The 18563-nt window shown below is 48.6% G+C and overlaps 1 protein-coding gene across 2 annotated transcripts in view; it reads right to left on the bottom strand.

The window, feature by feature from the left end:
• UBLCP1 (ubiquitin like domain containing CTD phosphatase 1) overlaps window positions 1-18563 on the bottom strand; it is a 35118-nt gene that overhangs the window by 6097 nt on the left and 10458 nt on the right. Inside the window, exons 5-6 of one of the 2 annotated variants that reach the window (XM_063928407.1) lie at window positions 16458-16556; window positions 788-825 (exon numbers count right to left, since the gene is read on the bottom strand). In XM_063928407.1, coding sequence (XP_063784477.1) covers window positions 788-825; window positions 16458-16556 — 137 coding nt within the window. The remainder of the gene's footprint in view (window positions 1-787; window positions 826-16457; window positions 16557-18563) is intronic. The other variant, XM_063928408.1, reaches the window with a different exon arrangement.

Below are 18563 nucleotides of genomic sequence, written 5' to 3'. Positions count from 1 at the left end.
AAACTTATATTGGCTAGATAAATAGCACTATGGGTGTGAAATGGACACAAAAGTGCTGCATGCCTGACGGCAATACAAAGAAACAAAAAGCCTAGTTCTACCTGCCATGTCCCTCCTATGAGATCAGATCATTCTGAGTCCAAGATGTCTGAACTCACAGAAGGTGCGAGATGTCCCCATGATATATATTTACTAAAAGTCAATTTGGGTTGATTTTGATCGATTTTTGGTTGATGTTTTGTCGATTTTTGATCGATTTTGTATTTCAGGGTCTAAATCGCACATTTACTAACAGATGATTTTTGACATTGTTTAACAAAAATAAAAATCATCCGTTAGTAAATGTGGGATTTAGACCCCGAAACACAAGATCGATCAAACAGCCAAAATGCAATCAATATCGACCCAAATCGACTTTTTGCAAATACACCCCCTGTGTCTCAATGATGTCACTAGGTTAGACCTGGTCAACCCGTGGCTCTCCAGCTGTTATGAAATGCCCTGTCAAAGTTTGGCTATTAGGGAATGCTATAACCCTGACAGGGCATGCTAGGATGTATAGTTCTGCAACAGCTGGAAAGCCACAGGTTGACCAGGCCTGCACTAGGTCACATAGAGGTTAAATTATGTCTCAGCCCATAAAATTATATAACTGTCGGTAGGCGAGAGGTCATCAATAACAGCTGGGCCAATCATTTCTAAAAGCATCTGGGTAAACATCAGGAAAAACAATATTATAAGAGACTTATTTCATGAATATATGCTATTGGAGATTACATTAACCCACCTTCATTTTGGCTTCAATCCATTTCATGCTGGTTGCAGCTGGAAAGAGACAAACAAAAGGGAATACTCAAAAAGATGAAAAGCTTCCAGGTCATGGTACTAGCATGAAGCGCTGTACTGATATGTTATATACAGACAGTGTCACTACATGTGCACAGCCGTGTAAGCCCAGCTACAAAAGTAGGTAAAAAAATATAAAAAAATTAATAAGTGCGACATTTCAGGTTTCATGCGGTGAGACCATCAGCTGAGCAAGTAATCCATTTCCAATACGAATGTGATCATGTATAAAACAGTGATTTGGCGGTAATACATGGTTCATTGCCAAGTTTATCTGGTAGACAGTAACCAATACTAAGAGAAGACTTTTTAGAAGCTACCAGAGACTGAGACAGTTTGAAACAATTAGTGATGAAACCTAAAGCTGGATACACAATGGCCGATATATATCACCCATCCTGCAGATATATTGGGCCATCTGGCTGTGTGTACAGGCGGCCTACCGACGTCAGGCACAACAGTGTGTATGCACTTATTAATCATCTAACTCATAGGTCTGCAAACTCGGTCCTCATTACCCCACACAGTGCATGTTTTGCAGGTCTCCTCACAGAATCACAAGTGAAATAATAGGATTTTGGTTACCTACCGGTAAATCCTTTTCTCGTAGTCCGTAGAGGATGCTGGGGTCCACATTAGTACCATGGGGTATAGACGGGTCCACCAGGAGCCATTGGCACTTTAAGAGTTTGAGAGTGTGGGCTGGCTCCTCCCTCTATGCATCTCCTACCAGACTCAGTCTAGAAACTGTGCCCGAGGAGACGGACATCTTCGAGAGAAGGAAATACACAGATAGTGGCGAGATTCACACCAGCTCACACATACAAGGCACATCAAGCTAACTAGCTTGAAAAACTCAGCAACTGCTGAAACATTACTTACCAAGTAACAAGGCAGTACATAACTAAAACAAAGTTGTACTGAACCAGATAATGGTTGCAGGAAAACGAAGCGCTGGGCGGGCGCCCAACATCCTCTACGGCAGGCCTGGCCAACCTGTGGCTCCCAGCTGTTGTAAAACTACAAATCCCATCATGCTTTGCCACAGTTTTGCTATTAGGGAATGCTAAAACTGTGGCAGGGCATGCTGGGATGTGTAGTTTCACAACATCTGGAGAGCCACAGGTTGGCCAGGCCTGCTCTACGGACTACGAGAAAAGGATTTACCGGTAGGTAACCAAAATCCTATTTTCTCTTACGTCCTAGAGGATGCTGGGGTCCACATTAGTACCATGGGGATGTACCAAAGCTCCCAGAACGGGAGGGAGAGGGCGGAGGCTCCTGCAGAACGGATTGACTGAACTTCAGATCATCAGAGGCCAAAGTATCGAACTTGTAGAACTTATCGAACGTGTTCGACCCAAACCAAGTTGCTGCTCGGCAAAGTTGTAACGCAGAGACACCCCGGGCAGCCGCCCAGGAAGACCCCACCTTACGAGTAGAGTGGGCCTTAACACGGTAAGCCTGCCGTAGAATAAGCATGCTGGATAGTGAACCTAATCCAGCGAGATATAGTCTGCTTTGAAGCAGGACACCCAATTTTCTTGGGATCATACAGGACAAACAGAGTTCAATTTCCTGTGACAAGTCCTCTTCACATAGATTCTCAAAGCCCTCACAACATCCAAGGACTTTGATGAAATTGAGGAGTCAGTAGCCACTGGCACCACAATAGGTTGGTTGATATGAAATGCCGACACAACCTTTGGAAGAAACTGCTGACGTGTCCGGAGCTCAGCTCTTGGTGGAATATCAAGTAAGGGCTTTTACAGGACAAAGCCCCCAAATCTGACACACGTCTAGCAGAAGCCAAGGCCAACAACGTGACAGCCTTCCATGTAAGAAATTTGACCTCAACCTCCTATAGAGGCTCAAACCAGTCCGACTGGAGAAACTGCAACACCACGTTAAGGTCCCAAGGCGCCGTAGGCGGTACAAAGGGAGTTTGGATGTGCAGAACTCCCGTCAAAAAGGTCTGAACCTCAGGGAGGGCAGCCATTTGTTTCTGGAAAAAAATGGACAGGGACGAAATTTGGACCTTCACAGATCCCAACCTCAGGCCCGTATCCACACCTGCTTGCAGGAAGAGGAGAAACGTCCCAGTTGAAACTCCACCGTAGGAAACTTCTTGGACTCACACCAAGAAACATATTTCTTCCAAATACGATGGTAATGTTTAGACGTTACCCCTTTCCTAGCCTGTATCAGGGTAGGAATGACCTTCTTCAGAATGCCCTTCCGAGCTAGTATCAGGCGTTCAACCTCCATGCCGTCAAACGTAGCCGCGGTAAATCTTGATAGACGAACAGCCCCTGCTGCAGCAGGTCCTCCCAAAGAGGAAGAGTCCTCGGCTCTTCCTGCAAGAGATTCTGAAGGTCCGCGTACCAAGCCCTCCTTGGCCAGTCTGGAGCAATGAGTATCGCTTGAACTCTTGTTCTCCTTACGAGCTTTAGAACTCTTGGAATGAGTGGGAGTGGTGGAAACACGTACACCGACTGGAACACCCACGGAGACACCAGGGAGTCCACTGCCACTGCTTGTGGGTCCCTTGACCTGGAACAATAGTGTCAAAGCTTCTTGTTGAGACGAGAGGCCATCATGTCTATTTGGGGTAACCCCCAAAGGTCTGTTATTTCCTTGAACACCTCCGGATGGAGACCCCACTCCCCCGGATGGAGATAGTGTCTGTGTAGGAAGTCTGCTTCCCAGTTGTCCACTCCCGGAATGAAGATTGCAGAGAGCGCCAACGTGTTTTTCTGCCCAGAGGATGATTCTCATCACCTCTGACATCGCAGCTCTGCTTTTCGTTCCGCCCTGTCGGTTTATGTAAGCCCCCGTTGTTACAATGTCCGACTGTACTTGAATGGCCCGATTTCTTAGAAGATGGGCCGCCTGAAGAAGACTGTTGTAGGCGGCTCTTAGTTCCGGGATGTTGATCGGCAGGCCGGCTCCCAGACTTGACCACCTTCTTTGGAAGGTTTCCCCTTGAGTGACTGCGCCCCAGCTCCGGATGCTCGCATCCGTGGTTAGAAGGACCCAGTCCTGAATCCCGAACCTGCGGCCATCCAGAAGGTGAGGCAATTGGAGCCACCAGAGGAGTGAAATCCTGGCCTTTGGCGACAGACAAATTCTCTGGTGCATGTGTAGATGAGATCCTGACCACTTGTCTAGGAGATCCAGTTGGAAGGCCCGAGTATGGAACCTCCCGTACTGGAGAGCCTCGTAAGAGGCCACCATCTTCCCCAAAAGGCGAATGCATTGATGAACCGACACCCGGGCTGGCTTCAGGCCACCCGGACCATTGCTTGTATCACCAACGCCTTGTCCTGCAGAAGAAACACCCTCTGCACTTCCGTGTCGAGGATCATCCCCAGAAAAGATAACCTCCGGGTTGGTTCTAAATCTGATTTTGGAAGGTTCAGAATCCAACTGTGGACTCTGAGTAGGCGGGTCGTGAGTACAATGGACTGCAACAGCTCCTCCTTGGACGATGCTTTTATCAGTAGATCGTCTAGATATGGAATGATGTTCACTCCCTGTTTTCGGAGTAGAACCATCATCTCCGCCATCACCTTGGTGAACACCCTTGGTGCTGCAGAGAGGCCGAATGGCAGGGCCTGGAACTGGAAATGACAGTTCAGTAATGCAAAACGGAGATAAGCCTGATGCGGTAGCCAAATCGGAATGTGGAGGTACGCATCCTTGATATCCAGGGATACTAGGAATTCACCTTCTTCCAGACCTGATATCACTGCCCTGAGACTCCATTTTGAACTTGAACTCCTTCAGAAAAGGGTTCAATGATTTTAGGTTCAGAATGGGCCTGACCGAACCATCCGGTTTCGGTACCATAAAAAGGTTTGAATAGTAACCAGTGGCTTGAGAATGAGGAGGCACTGGCACAATGACCTGTGCCTCCACCAACTTCTGAACCGCTGCTTGTAGGACTGTCCTGTACGCCAGCAGAGCTGGCAAACCTGATTTGAAAAATCGGTGAGGAGGGAGATTTTGAAATTCCAACCTGTATCCCTGGGACACAACACACATCTATCAACCAGGGATCCAGGCCGGACGATACCCAGACGTGATTGAACTATCTGAGCCTTGCTCCCACTGGCCCCACCTCCAGGCAGCGTGGTCCACCGTCATGTGGAAGACGGCTTAGTTTCCTGGGAACCTGCCGCAGCAGGTTTCTTGGATTTAGCTCGACCTCCCCTAAAGAAGATATTGGACGGCTTGGCCTTTCTAGGCTTGTTAGGCCGAAAGGACTGCGATGCTGATGAAGAGAAGAATTTCTTCGGAGCAAGTGCAGGTGAGGGAAGGAACGGAGACTTACCCGCCATAGCCGTGGATATCCCCGCATCCAAAGCTTCCCCAAAGAGCTCCACACTTTTCCTGGATTCCGCGTCGGCCAACCACTGGCTCAGCCACAGTCCCTGACGAGTTGAAACAGACATGGAAGAGATCCCCACAGCCATGGAACCCAGGTCTTTCATGGATTCTACCATAAAATCTGCTGAATCGTGAATGTTACGCAAAAACAATTCAACATCACCCTTATCCATTGTATCCAAATCCTCAAGTAAGGTGCCTGACCATTTCACTATAGCTTTTGCAATCCATGCACTAGCAATAGTGGGACGTAATATGGCCCCCGAAGCTGTGTACATTGATTTAAGTGTATTATCAATCTTTCGATCAGCTGCCTCCTTTAAAGCGGTAGATCCCGGAACAGGCAAAACCACCTTTTTTGAGAGTCTGGACACCGATGTGTCAACAATTGGTGGGCTTTCCCATTTTTTCCTATCCTCCTCAGGGAAAGGAAACGCCACCTGGACCCTTTTAGGGATCTGGAATTTTTTCTCAGGGTTTTCTCATGCTTTCTCAAATATAGCATTCAATTCCTTTGACGTATGGAAGGTTAGCGAGGCTTTCTTATTTTCAGTGAGAAAAGCCTCCTCAACCTGCTCAGGTGTGGTATAATTAATATTCAACACATCCCTGATAGCCTCTATTATCAATTGTACCCCCTTTGCAAGAGAGGCAGACCCCCGCAACACATCCCCATTAACGTCTGTGGTATCAGAATCGGTATCCGTGTCATCTTGCATGACATGAACAAGCGCACGTTTGTGGGGGTATATAGCGGAGCGTCCTGAGGTACCAGAATCGGGCCATACTGCCATAGAGCTCTGTAATACCTGGGTTGCGGATTCATTACTTGCAACCCTTATCTGAAATCTGAGAAATCCAAGATTTGGTAGAGGAAAACCACTCAGGTTCCCTTTCTGGAATCTGTGCTAAACTAGTGCTATCCTGATTACATGGAATGGGATCATCCTGGGAGGACATATCCTCCACAGCATATGACACAGTGTCCCTGGACATAGCTAAAGAAGACCACAAAACACTCCACACACACACACACACACACACACACACACACACACACACACACACAGGGGAGAGCAGACAGGGTTTGCCCCCAAGAATGGCAGGAGAGACACAGAGATTGGAGCCAACCCACACACAGCGCTTTTAACCAAAGGGAGACCCCTTGTCAGTGCTGACTGTGCACCTTAATAGGATACACTGTCGTATTGCAGCCTTCTTCCCCTTCTACAACCCCCTGGTACCCTGAGAGATAGTTGGAGTTGCTGTGGAGGGACCTTCTTTCTCCTGATCAGTGCTGTGCAGGCAGGAAAATGGCGCTGAACGCTGCTGGGTCCTCTCTGGGGAGAAGCTCTGCCCCCAAAATGCTGCTGTCTTCCCGCTCTTCATCTGATTATACTAGCCTGAGGATTGATGCTGGGTGAGATCCTGGGACCCCGACAGGCTTTGTGACCAGTGTAGGGTGTAAGCGCTGGCCCAGGGCGCCCCTCATCGCGCCGCACTATGTACCGCTGAGCCATCCCGGAGTGCAGTTAATACTGCGCTTCTACCATGTTACCGCCATCTTCACACCGGCCCCCGCTTGCAATCTTCAGATCTGTAAGGGGTTGGCGGCATGCTGCTGGGGTGAGCGATCCCCTGTGGCGGGGAACGATCTATCCCCTCAGGAGCTCAGTGTCCTGTCAGCGGAGTAAGTGGCTCAGACCCCACAGGGCGGACACTACTCCCCCCCCCTCTTAGTCCCACGCTGCAGGGAGGCTGTTGCAAGCAGCCCCCCTGTAAAATAAAACTCTAAAATAACAGTTTACTAGAAAAGCTCTGGAGAGCTCCCCTAGCTGTGACCGGCTCCTCCGGGAACATTTTCTAAACTGAGTCTGGTAGGAGGGGCATAGAGGGAGGAGGCAGCCCACACTCTCAAACTCTTAAAGTGCCAATGGCTCCTGGTGGACCAGTCTATACCCCATGGTACTAATGTGGATCCCAGCATCCTCTAGGACGTAAGAGAAAATTAACTCCACCTGCGGACCTTTTAAAATGCGTTTGTGAGTAATTAATACACCTGTGCACCTGCTGGGTTACCTGCAAAATATGCACTGTGTGGGGGTAATGAGGACAGAGTTTGCAGACCTATGATCTAAATGACCGATCCATCGGTCAAGCATGTACCCAGCATAAGTCTCTTTGTAACTACATCAACAGTTATTAGAGCAATGTATATATGGCACATAGATAGCACCAAGTTGACATTTCAGTGTTATTGTCAGACTGCACCAGGCAGTTAAAAGTAAATAGCTGTTTCACCTCAAAACCTCATTCTTAAGACTTATTGCAACAACTTTTATTTCAAGGTCATAAAAAAGTAACACATTGAGGTGAACTCATCATACATTTAAAGCAAAACACTAAATTAATGTGTGTGGGGGCTCGTCCAGATCACACAGCTGATACAGGTATTGCGTTTTACATGCAGTGTGATTTGAAAAGGGGTCAAACCAACAAGCACATCACAGAAAATTTAGGAAAATAAAATCAATACTACTAACCCTTATGTCAGTGCACAAAACTGTAAGGCTAAGAACCACTTCAGTAGGAGCGTAGAACAAAGCATTCTCAGCATTGTGTGTATTTACACGTGGTAGTATATGAACGGATTAGGGGGGTCATTCTGAGTTGATCGCTCGCTGCCGATTTTTGCAGCGATCAGGAGACAAAAATAGGATTTTAATACCTACCGGTAAATCCTTTTCTCTTAGTCCGTAGAGGATGCTGGAGTCACATCAAGAACCATGGGGTATAGATGGGATCTGCAGGAGACATGGGCACTTTAAGATTTAGAATGGGTGTGAACTGGCTCCTCCCTCTATGCCCCTCCTCCAGACTCCAGTTATAGGAACTGTGCCCAGGGAGACGGACATTTCGAGGAAAGGATTTATTGTTAAACCACGGTGAGCATCTTACCAGCTCACACCTCAAGCATGCCACAGAACGTGGCATTCCACAGAATACAAGCCAACAACATGAACAATTGCAGCACCAGGCTGACAAGAAAACGTAACACAACATGTGTGTAACCACAAATAATCACTGCAGATATAGTACGCACTGGGACGGGCGCCCAGCATCCTCTACGGACTAAGAGAAAAGGATTTAGCGGTAGGTATTAAAATCCTATTTTCTCATATGTCCTAGAGGATGCTGGGGTCACATCAAGTACCATGGGGTTATACCAAAGCTCTAGAATGGACGGGAGAGTGCGGACGACTCTGCAGTACCGAATAACCAAACGTGAGATCAACCTCGGCCAAGGTATTAAAACTGTAAAACTTAGCCAAATTGTTTGCTAAATAGCTGCTCGGCAAAATTGCAATGCCGAGACTCCCCGGTCAACCGCCCCGGACGAGCCCAAATTTCTAGTAGAATGGGCCTTCACCTATTTCGGTAGCGGCAATCCTGCCGTGAGATGAGCATGCTGAATCGTACCACAGATCCAGCGCGCAACGGTCTGCTTGGAAGCAGGACACCCAATTTTGTTGGGAGCAAACAGGACAAACAGAGCCGTCCTGGCGACATACATTTTCAAAACTCTGACCACATGCAGAGACTTCGACTCAGCGAAGGCGTCGGTAGCCACAGGCACCACAATAGGTTGGTACATGTGGAAAGAAGAAACCACCTTCGGTAGAAATTGTTGACGAGTTTCCAACTCTGCTCTATCTTCATGGAAGATCAAATAAGATCTATTGTGAGACCAGGCCACTAACTCAGACACTCGCCTTGCGTATGCCAGGGCCAACGTGACGACCACGTTCCAAGTGAGGAATTTCCCTCCTCCTTACTTAAAGGTTCAAACCAATGTGATTGAAGGAACTGCAACAGCCCATTAACATCCCATGGTGCCACTGGGGCACAAATGGAGGTTGGATGTGCAACATGCCCTTCACGACAGTCTGAACTTCTGGAAGGGAGTCCAATTTATTCTGAAAGAAACCCGATAAAGGCCGATTTTAATTGAGCCCAAGTTTAGGCCCGCATCCACACCTGCTTGTAGAAAATGGAGAAAACGTCCTAGCTGAAAACTCTGCCGTAGGGAGTCATCTTGGATTTACACCAAGAAACGTATTTTCTCCAAATACGGTAGTAATGTTTAGACGTTACCCCTTTTTCTAGCCCGAATAAGCGTGGTGAACTAATACCATGGGAATACCCTTACGGACTAGGATTTGGCGGTCAACCGCCATGTCGTCAAACGTAGCCGCGGTAAGTCCTAATACACGCACGGCCCCTGCCACAACAGGTCCTCGCGCAAAGGGGAAAAAAACAGGGATCTCCTATGAGTAATTCCTGAGATCTGGATACCAAGCTCTCCTTGGCCAGTCTGGGACCATGAGGCTCTCTCAAATTTCCTTTTTATGATCCCAGAACTTTTGGAACGAGAGAAAACGTAGGGAATACATATACTGACTGAAAACACCCACGGTGTCACCAGTGCATTCACTGTTCCTGTTTGGGGGTCCCTTGACCTGGAATTCTGAAGCTTCTTGTTGAGACGAGATGCTATCATTCCTACTTGAGGAAATCCCACCGACATGTCACCTCTTCGAAGACTACTTGGAGGAGGTCTCCCCTCTCCTGGATGGAGATCGTGTCTGCTGAGGAAGTCTGCTTCCCAGTTGTCCACTCTTGGAACGAACATCGCAGACAGAGCGCTTGTATGTTTTTCCACCCAGCGGAAAATCCTTGTGGTTTCTGCCATTGCTGTTCTGCTTTTCGTTTGTAGAAAACCGTTGTAAACGGCCCTTAACTCTAGACCGTTTATGTGGTGACAAGTTTTCTAACTTGACCATCTTCTTTGGAAGTTTTCCCCCTGTGTGACTGCCCCACCCCCACCTCGGAGGCTTGCATCCGTGGTCGCTAGGATCCAGTCCTGGATCTCGAACCTGCGCCCCTCTAAGAGGTGAGAACTGCGCAGCCACCACAGGAGTGAGATTCTGGTCTTGGAAGACAGGATTATCGTCCGGTGTATGTGTAGGTGGGAACCGGACCACTTGTCCAACAGGTCCCACTGGAACACCCTGGCATGGAACCTGCCAAACTGAGTGGCCTCGTAGGCCGCAACCATCTTTTCCAGGAACCGAATGTATTGATGAATTGACACTCTTGCTGGTCTCGGAATTTGTTTGACCAGACTCCGGATCTCCAGAGCCTTTTCCACTGGAAGAAAAACTCTCTGTAGTTCTGTGTTTAGTATTATCCCCAAAACAGACAACCGCGTTGATGGGACCATCAGTGATTCTGGCAAGTTCAGGAGCCAACCCTGTTGTTGAAGAACTGTCAGGGAGAGTGCAACGTTTTGCACCAACTGGTTTCTTGATCTCGCTGTTATCAGGAGACCGTCCCAGTACGGGATAAATGTGACTCCGTACTATAGAAAGAGAAACATCATGACCGCCATCACCCTGGTGAAATTGGTAATGACCATCCTGAACAGCAAACCTCAGGTAAATTTAATGCGGAGGAAAAATAAGATTTTACTCACCGGTAAATCTATTTCTCGTAGTCCGTAGTGGATGCTGGGAACTCCGTAAGGACCATGGGGAATAGACGGGCTCCGCAGGAGACTGGGCACTCTAAAAGAAAGATTAGGTACTATCTGGTGTGCACTGGCTCCTCCCTCTATGCCCCTCCTCCAGACCTCAGTTAGGACACTGTGCCCGGAAGAGCTGACACAATAAGGAAGGATTTTGAATCCCGGGTAAGACTCATACCAGCCACACCAATCACACCGTATAACTCGTGATACTATACCCAGTTAACAGTATGAATATAACTGAGCCTCTCAACAGATGGCTCAACAATAACCCTTTAGTTAGGCAATAACTATATACAAGTATTGCAGACAATCCGCACTTGGGATGGGCGCCCAGCATCCACTACGGACTACGAGAAATAGATTTACCGGTGAGTAAAATCTTATTTTCTCTGACGTCCTAGTGGATGCTGGGAACTCCGTAAGGACCATGGGGATTATACCAAAGCTCCCAAACGGGCGGGAGAGTGCGGATGACTCTGCAGCACCGAATGAGAGAACTCAAGGTCCTCCTCAGCCAGGGTATCAAATTTGTAGAATTTTGCAAACGTGTTTGCCCCTGACCAAGTTGCAGCTCGGCAAAGTTGTAAAGCAGAGACCCCTCGGGCAGCCGCCCAAGAAGAGCCCACTTTCCTCGTGGAATGGGCTTTTACTGATTTAGGATGCGGCAATCCAGCTGCAGAATGCGCCAGCTGAATTGTGCTACAAATCCAGCGAGCAATAGTCTGCTTAGAAGCAGGAGCACTTAGTTTGTTGGGTGCATACAGGATAAAAAGCGAGTCAGTTTTCCTGACTCCAGCCGTCCTGGAAACATAAATTTTCAAGGCCCTGACTACGTCCAGTAACTTGGAATCTTCCAAGTCCCTAGTAGCCGCAGGCACTACAATAGGTTGGTTCAAGTGAAAAGCTGATACCACCTTAGGGAGAAACTGGGGACGAGTCCTCAATTCTGCCCTATCCATATGGAAAATCAGATAAGGGCTTTTACATGACAAATCCGCCAATTCTGACACACGCCTGGCCGAAACCAAGCCCAATAACATGACCACTTTCCACGTGAGATATTTCAGATCCACAGTTTTAAGTGGCTCAAACCAATGTGATTTCAGGAAACTCAACACCACGTTGAGATCCCAAGGTGCCACTGGAGGCACAAAAGGGGGCTGAATATGCAGCACACCCTTAACAAACGTCTGAACTTCAGGCAGCGAAGCCAGTTCTTTTTGAAAGAAAATAGACAGGGCCGAAATCTGGACTTTTATGGATCCCAATTTTAGGCCCATAGTCACTCCTGACTGTAGGAAGTGCAGAAATCGACCCAGCTGAAATTCCTCTGTTGGGGCCTTCATAGCCTCACACCAAGCAACATATTTTCGCCATATGCGGTGATAATGTTTTGCTGTCACATCCTTCCTAGCTTTTATCAGCGTAGGAATGACTTCCACCGGAATGCCCTTTTCCATCAGGATCCGGCGTTCAACCGCCATGCCGTCAAACGCAGCCGCGGTAAGTCTTGGAACAGACAGGGCCCCTGCTGTAGCAGGTCCTGTCGGAGCGGCAGAGGCCAAGGGTCCTCTGAAATCATTTCTTGTAGTTCCGGGTACCAAGTTCTTCTTGGCCAATCCGGAACGATGAGTATAGTTCTTACTCCTCTCTTTCTTATTATCCTCAGTACCTTTGGTATGAGAGGAAGAGGAGGGAACACATAAACCGACTGGTACACCCACGGTGTCACTAGAGCGTCCACAGCTATCGCCTGAGGGTCCCTTGACCTGGCGCAATATCTTTTTAGCTTTTTATTGAGGCGGGATGCCATCATGTCCACCTGTGGCCTTTCCCAACGATTTACAATCAGCTGGAAGACTTCTGGATGAAGTCCCCACTCTCCCGGGTGGAGGTCGTGCCTGCTGAGGAAGTCTGCTTCCCAGTTGTCCACTCCCGGAATGAACACTGCTGACAGTGCTATCACGTGAGTCTCCACCCAACGGAGAATCTTTGTGGCTTCTGCCATTGCCATCCTGCTTCTTGTGCCGCCCTGTCTGTTTACATGGGCGACCGCCGTGATGTTGTCTGACTGAATCAGCACCGGCTGGTTTTGAAGCAGGGGTTTTGCTTGACTTAGGGCATTGTAAATGGCCCTTAGTTCCAGAATATTTATGTGTAGGGAAGTCTCCTGACTTGACCATTGTCCTTGGAAGTTTCTTCCCTGAGTGACTGCCCCCCAACCTCGGAGGCTTGCATCCGTGGTCACCAGGACTCAGTCCTGAATGCCGAATCTGCGGCCCTCGAGAAGATGAGCACTGTGCAGCCACCACAGCAGAGACACCCTGGCCCTCGGGGACAGGGTGATCAACCGATGCATCTGAAGATGCGATCCGGACCACTTGTCTAACAGATCCCACTGAAAGATCCTTGCATGGAACCTGCCGAAGGGAATCGCTTCGTAAGAAGCTACCATCTTTCCCAGGACTCGAGTGCAGTGATGCACCGACACCTGTTTTGGTTTCAGGAGGTCTCTGACCAGAGATGACAACTCCTTGGCCTTCTCCTGCGGGAGAAACACCTTCTTCTGTTCTGTGTCCAGAATCATACCCAAGAACAGCAGACGCGTCGTAGGAACCAGCTGCGACTTTGGGATATTCAGAATCCAGCCGTGCTGTTGTAGCACTTCCTGAGATAGTGCTACTCTGACCAACAACTGCTCCATGGACCTCGCCTTTATAAGGAGATCGTCCAAGTACGGGATAATTATAACTCCCTTCTTTCAAAGGAGTATCATCATTTCGGCCATTACCTTGGTAAATACCCTTGGTGCCGTGGACAGACCAAACGGCAACGTCTGGAATTGGTAATGGCAGTCCTGTACCACAAATCGGAGGTACTCCTGGTGAGGTGGGTAAATGGGGACATGTAGGTAAGCATCCTTGATGTCCAGTGATACCATAAAATCCCCCTCTTCCAGGCTTGCAATAACCGCCCTTAGCGATTCCATTTTGAACTTGAACTTCCTTATATAAGTTTTCAAGGATTTCAAATTTAGAATGGGTCTCACCGAACCGTCTGGTTTCGGTACCACAAACATTGTGGAATAGTAACCCCGTCCCTGTTGAAGGAGGGGAACTTTGATTATCACCTGCTGGAGGTACAGCTTGTGAATTGCTGCCAGTACTACCTCCCTTTCCTTGGGAGTAGCTGGCAAGGCTGATTTGAGGTAACGGCGAGGGGGAGACGTCTCGAATTCCAGCTTGTATCCCTGAGATACCACTTGTAGAACCCAGAGATCCACCTGTGAGCGAACCCACTGGTCGCTGAAGTTCCGAAGACGGGCCCCCACCGCACCTGGCTCCACCTGTGGATCCCCAGCGTCATGCGGTGGACTTAGTGGAAGCAGGGGAGGATTTTTGTTCCTGGGAACTGGCTGACTGGTGCAGCTTTTTCCCTCTACCCCTGCCTCTGGGCAGAAAGGACGCGCCTCTGACCCGCTTGCCTTTCTGGGGCCGAAAGGACTGTACTTGATAATACGGTGCTTTCTTAGGCTGTGAGGGAACCTGAGGTAAAAAGGTCGACTTCCCAGCTGTTGCTGTGGACACGAGGTCCGAGAGACCGTCCCCAAACAATTCTTCACCCTTATAAGGCAAAACCTCCATGTGCCTTTTAGAATCAGCATCACCTGTCCACTGCCGAGTCCATAATACTCTCCTGGCAGAAATGGACATTGCATTAATTCTAGATGTCAGCCGGCAAATGTCCCTCTGTGCATCCCTCATATATAAGACTACGTCTTTAATATGCTCTATGGTTAGCAAAATAGTATCCCTGTCAAGAGAATCAATGTTATCTAACAGGGAATCAGACCATGCTGCTGCAGCACTACACATCCATGCTGAAGCAATAGCAGATCGCAGTATAGTACCTGAGTGTGTATACACAGACTTCAGGATAGCCTCCTGCTTTCTATCTGCAGGCTCCTTTAAGGCGGCCGTATCCTGAGACGGCAGTGCCACCTTTTTTGATAAGCGTGTGAGCGCATTGTCCACCCTAGGGGATGTCTCCCAGCGTAACCTATCCGTTGGCGGGAAAGAGTACGCCATTAGTAACCGCTTAGAAATCACTAGCTTCTTATCTTGGGAACACCACGCTTCTTCACACAATTAATTTAACTCATCAGATGGGGGAAAAGTCACTGGCTGCTTTTTCTCCCCAAACATAATACCCTTTTTAGTGGTAACCGGGTTAATGTCAGAAATGTGCAACACATTTTTCATTGCCGTAATCATGCATCGGATGGCCCTTGTGGATTGTCATTTGTCTCATCCTCGTCGACACTGGAGTCAGACTCCGTGTCGACATCTGTGTCTGCCACCTGAGGTAGCAGGCGGTAGCAGGCTGTCCCAAAGCTGTTACATCATCGAACCTTTTATGCAAGGAGTTGACACTGTCGGTTAATACCTTCCACATATCCATCCACTCTGGTGTCGGCCCCGCAGAGGGCGACATCACACTTATCGACTCCTGCTCCGCCTCCACGTAAGCGTCCTCATTAAACATGTCGACACAGCCGTACCGACACACCGCACACACACACAGGGAATGCTCTGACTGAGGACAGGACCCCACAAAGTCCTTTGGGGAGACAGAGAGAAAGTATGCCAGCACACACCAGAGCGCTATATAACAGAGGGATTTACACTAGTACAAAGTGAATTTTCCCCCAATAGCTGCTTATTATCACAATCTTGCGCCTAAATTTATGTGCCCCCCCCCCTCTTTTTTACCCTTTCCGTAGTGTATACTGCAGGGGAGAGCCTGGGGAGCGTCCTTCCAGCGGAGCTGTGAAGAGAAAATGGCGCTGGCTGTGCTGAGGAAGATAGCCCCGCCCCTTCAGCGGCGGGCTTCTCCCGCTTTTTTAATAATAATTATGGCGGGGGATTAGGCACATATACAGTTTAGAACTGTATTATGTGCATTTTGCCACTTAAGGTATACTAATTGCAGCCCAGGGCGCCCCCCCCCCCCCCCAAGCGCCCTGCACCCACCAGTGACCGGAGCGTGTGGTGTGCTGTGGGAGCAATGGCGCACAGCTGCAGTGCTGTGCGCTACCTTATTGAAGACCGGAGTCTTCAGCCGCCGATTTTCTCCGGTATCTTCCGTCTTCTGGCTCTGCAAGGGGGACGGCGGTGCGGCTCTGGGAATGGACGATCGAGGTCGGGCCCTGTGTTCGATCCCTCTGGAGCTAATGGTGTCCAGTAGCCTTAGAAGCACAAGCTAGCTGCAAGCAGGTAGGTTCGCTTCTCTCCCCTCAGTCCCACGTAGCAGTGAGTCTGTTGCCAGCAGATCTCACTGAAAATAAAAAACCTAACAAATACTTTCTTTTTAGTGAACTCAGGAGAGCCCACTAAGTGCATCCAGCTCTGGCCGGGCACATATTCTAACTGAGGTCTGGAGGAGGGGCATAGAGGGAGGAGCCAGTGCACACCAGATGTAGTACCTAATCTTTCTTTAAAGAGTGCCCAGTCTCCTGCAGAGCCCGTCTATTCCCCATGGTCCTTACGGAGTACCCAGCATCCACTAGGACGTCAGAGAAAATAATAATAATAATAATAATGAAAATAAGCACCACCAAAACACTTACACCATATTACAATATCATAGTCTTCATAGGCAGAGGTAAGAAATTCATGCAGATACGGCCTCATGAGCTCTAGCCCTGTTTCTGCACATGATCGATGATCTGAAAAAGACCAGGGGAGGGGGGACAGTTACATTTTATAGATGGGTAATATAGTGAATGGTATACACAAATGAGGCGGAACAGGACATTGTCTGACGTATGCAAAGAAGTGTGGAATATGTCCAAAGTTCTGCTTTCTACGAATCTGCTACTAATCACTTCTGGCTTCCCTAAGACCTGTCAAACTCAGTGGGGTGCTGGGCCAAAAAAAATAAGATTTTACTTACCGATAAATCTATTTCTCGTAGTCCGTAGTGGATGCTGGGGACTCCGTCAGGACCATGGGGATTAGCGGCTCCGCAGGAGACAGGGCACAAAAATAAAGCTTTAGGATCAGGTGGTGTGCACTGGCTCCTCCCCCTATGACCCTCCTCCAAGCCTCAGTTAGGATACTGTGCCCGGACGAGCGTACACAATAAGGAAGGATTTTGAATCCCGGGTAAGACTCATACCAGCCACACCAATCACACCGTACAACTTGTGATCTGAACCCAGTTAACAGTATGACAAACGTAGGAGCCTCTGAACAGACGGCTCACAACAATAACAACCCGATTTTTTTGTAACAATAACTATGTACAAGTATTGCAGACAATCCGCACTTGGGATGGGCGCCCAGCATCCACTACGGACTACGAGAAATAGATTTATCGGTAAGTAAAATCTTATTTTCTCTGACGTCCTAGTGGATGCTGGGGACTCCGTCAGGACCATGGGGATTATATACCAAAGCTCCCAAACGGGCGGGAGAGTGCGGATGACTCTGCAGCACCGAATGAGAGAACTCCAGGTCCTCTTTAGCCAGGGTATCAAATTTGTAGAATTTTACAAACGTGTTCTCCCCCGACCACGTAGCTGCTCGGCAGAGTTGTAATGCCGAGACCCCTCGGGCAGCCGCCCAGGATGAGCCCACCTTCCTTGTGGAATGGGCCTTGACAGATTTAGGCTGTGGCAGGCCTGCCACAGAATGTGCAAGTTGAATTGTGCTACAAATCCAACGAGCAATCGTCTGCTTAGAAGCAGGAGCACCCAGCTTGTTGGATGCATACAGTATAAACAGCGAGTCAGATTTTCTGACTCAAGCCGTCCTTGAAATATATATTTTCAATGCCCTGACAACGTCCAGCAACTTGGAATCCTCCAAATCGCTAGTAGCCGCAGGCACCACAATAGGCTGGTTCAGGTGAAACGCTGACACCACCTTAGGCAGAAACTGAGGACGCGTCCGCAGTTCTGCCCTGTCCGAATGGAAAATCAGATATGGGCTTTTATACGATAAAGCCGCCAATTCTGACACTCTCCTGGCTGAAGCCAGGGCCAGTAGCATGGTTACTTTCCATGTAAGATATTTCAAATCCCCCGATTTGAGTGGCTCAAACCAATGGGATTTGAGAAAATCCAAAACTACATTAAGGTCCCACGGAGCCACTGGGGGCACAACCGGGGGCTGTATATGTAGTACTCCTTTTACAAAAGTCTGGACTTCAGGAACTGAAGCCAATTCTTTCTGGAAGAAAATCGACAGGGCCGAAATTTGAACCTTAATGGACCCCAATTTGAGGCCCATAGACAATCCTGTTTGCAGGAAATGTAGGAATCGACCCAATTGAAATTCCTCCGTGGGGGCCTTCCTGGCCTCACACCACGCAACATATTTTCTCCAAATGCGGTGATAATGTTGTGCAGTCACCTCCTTCCTGGCTTTTACCAGTGTAGGAATGACCTCTTCCGGAATGCCTTTTTCCCTTAGAATTCGGCGTTCAACCGCCATGCCGTCAAACGCAGCCGCGGTAAGTCTTGGAATAGACACGGTCCCTGCTGAAGCAGGTCCCGTCTTAGAGGTAGAGGCCACGGATCTTCCGTGAGCATCTCCTGAAGTTCCGGGTACCAAGTTCTTCTTGGCCAATCCGGAGCCACGAGTATCGTTCTTACTCCCCTTTGCCGTATAATTCTCAGTACTTTTGGTATGAGAGGCAGAGGAGGGAACACATACACTGACTGGAACAC

This window comes from Pseudophryne corroboree, chromosome 6, assembly GCF_028390025.1.
Source record: "Pseudophryne corroboree isolate aPseCor3 chromosome 6, aPseCor3.hap2, whole genome shotgun sequence".
NCBI classification, from domain to species: domain Eukaryota; kingdom Metazoa; phylum Chordata; class Amphibia; order Anura; family Myobatrachidae; genus Pseudophryne; species Pseudophryne corroboree.
This window is presented reverse-complemented; position numbering and strand designations above follow the sequence as displayed.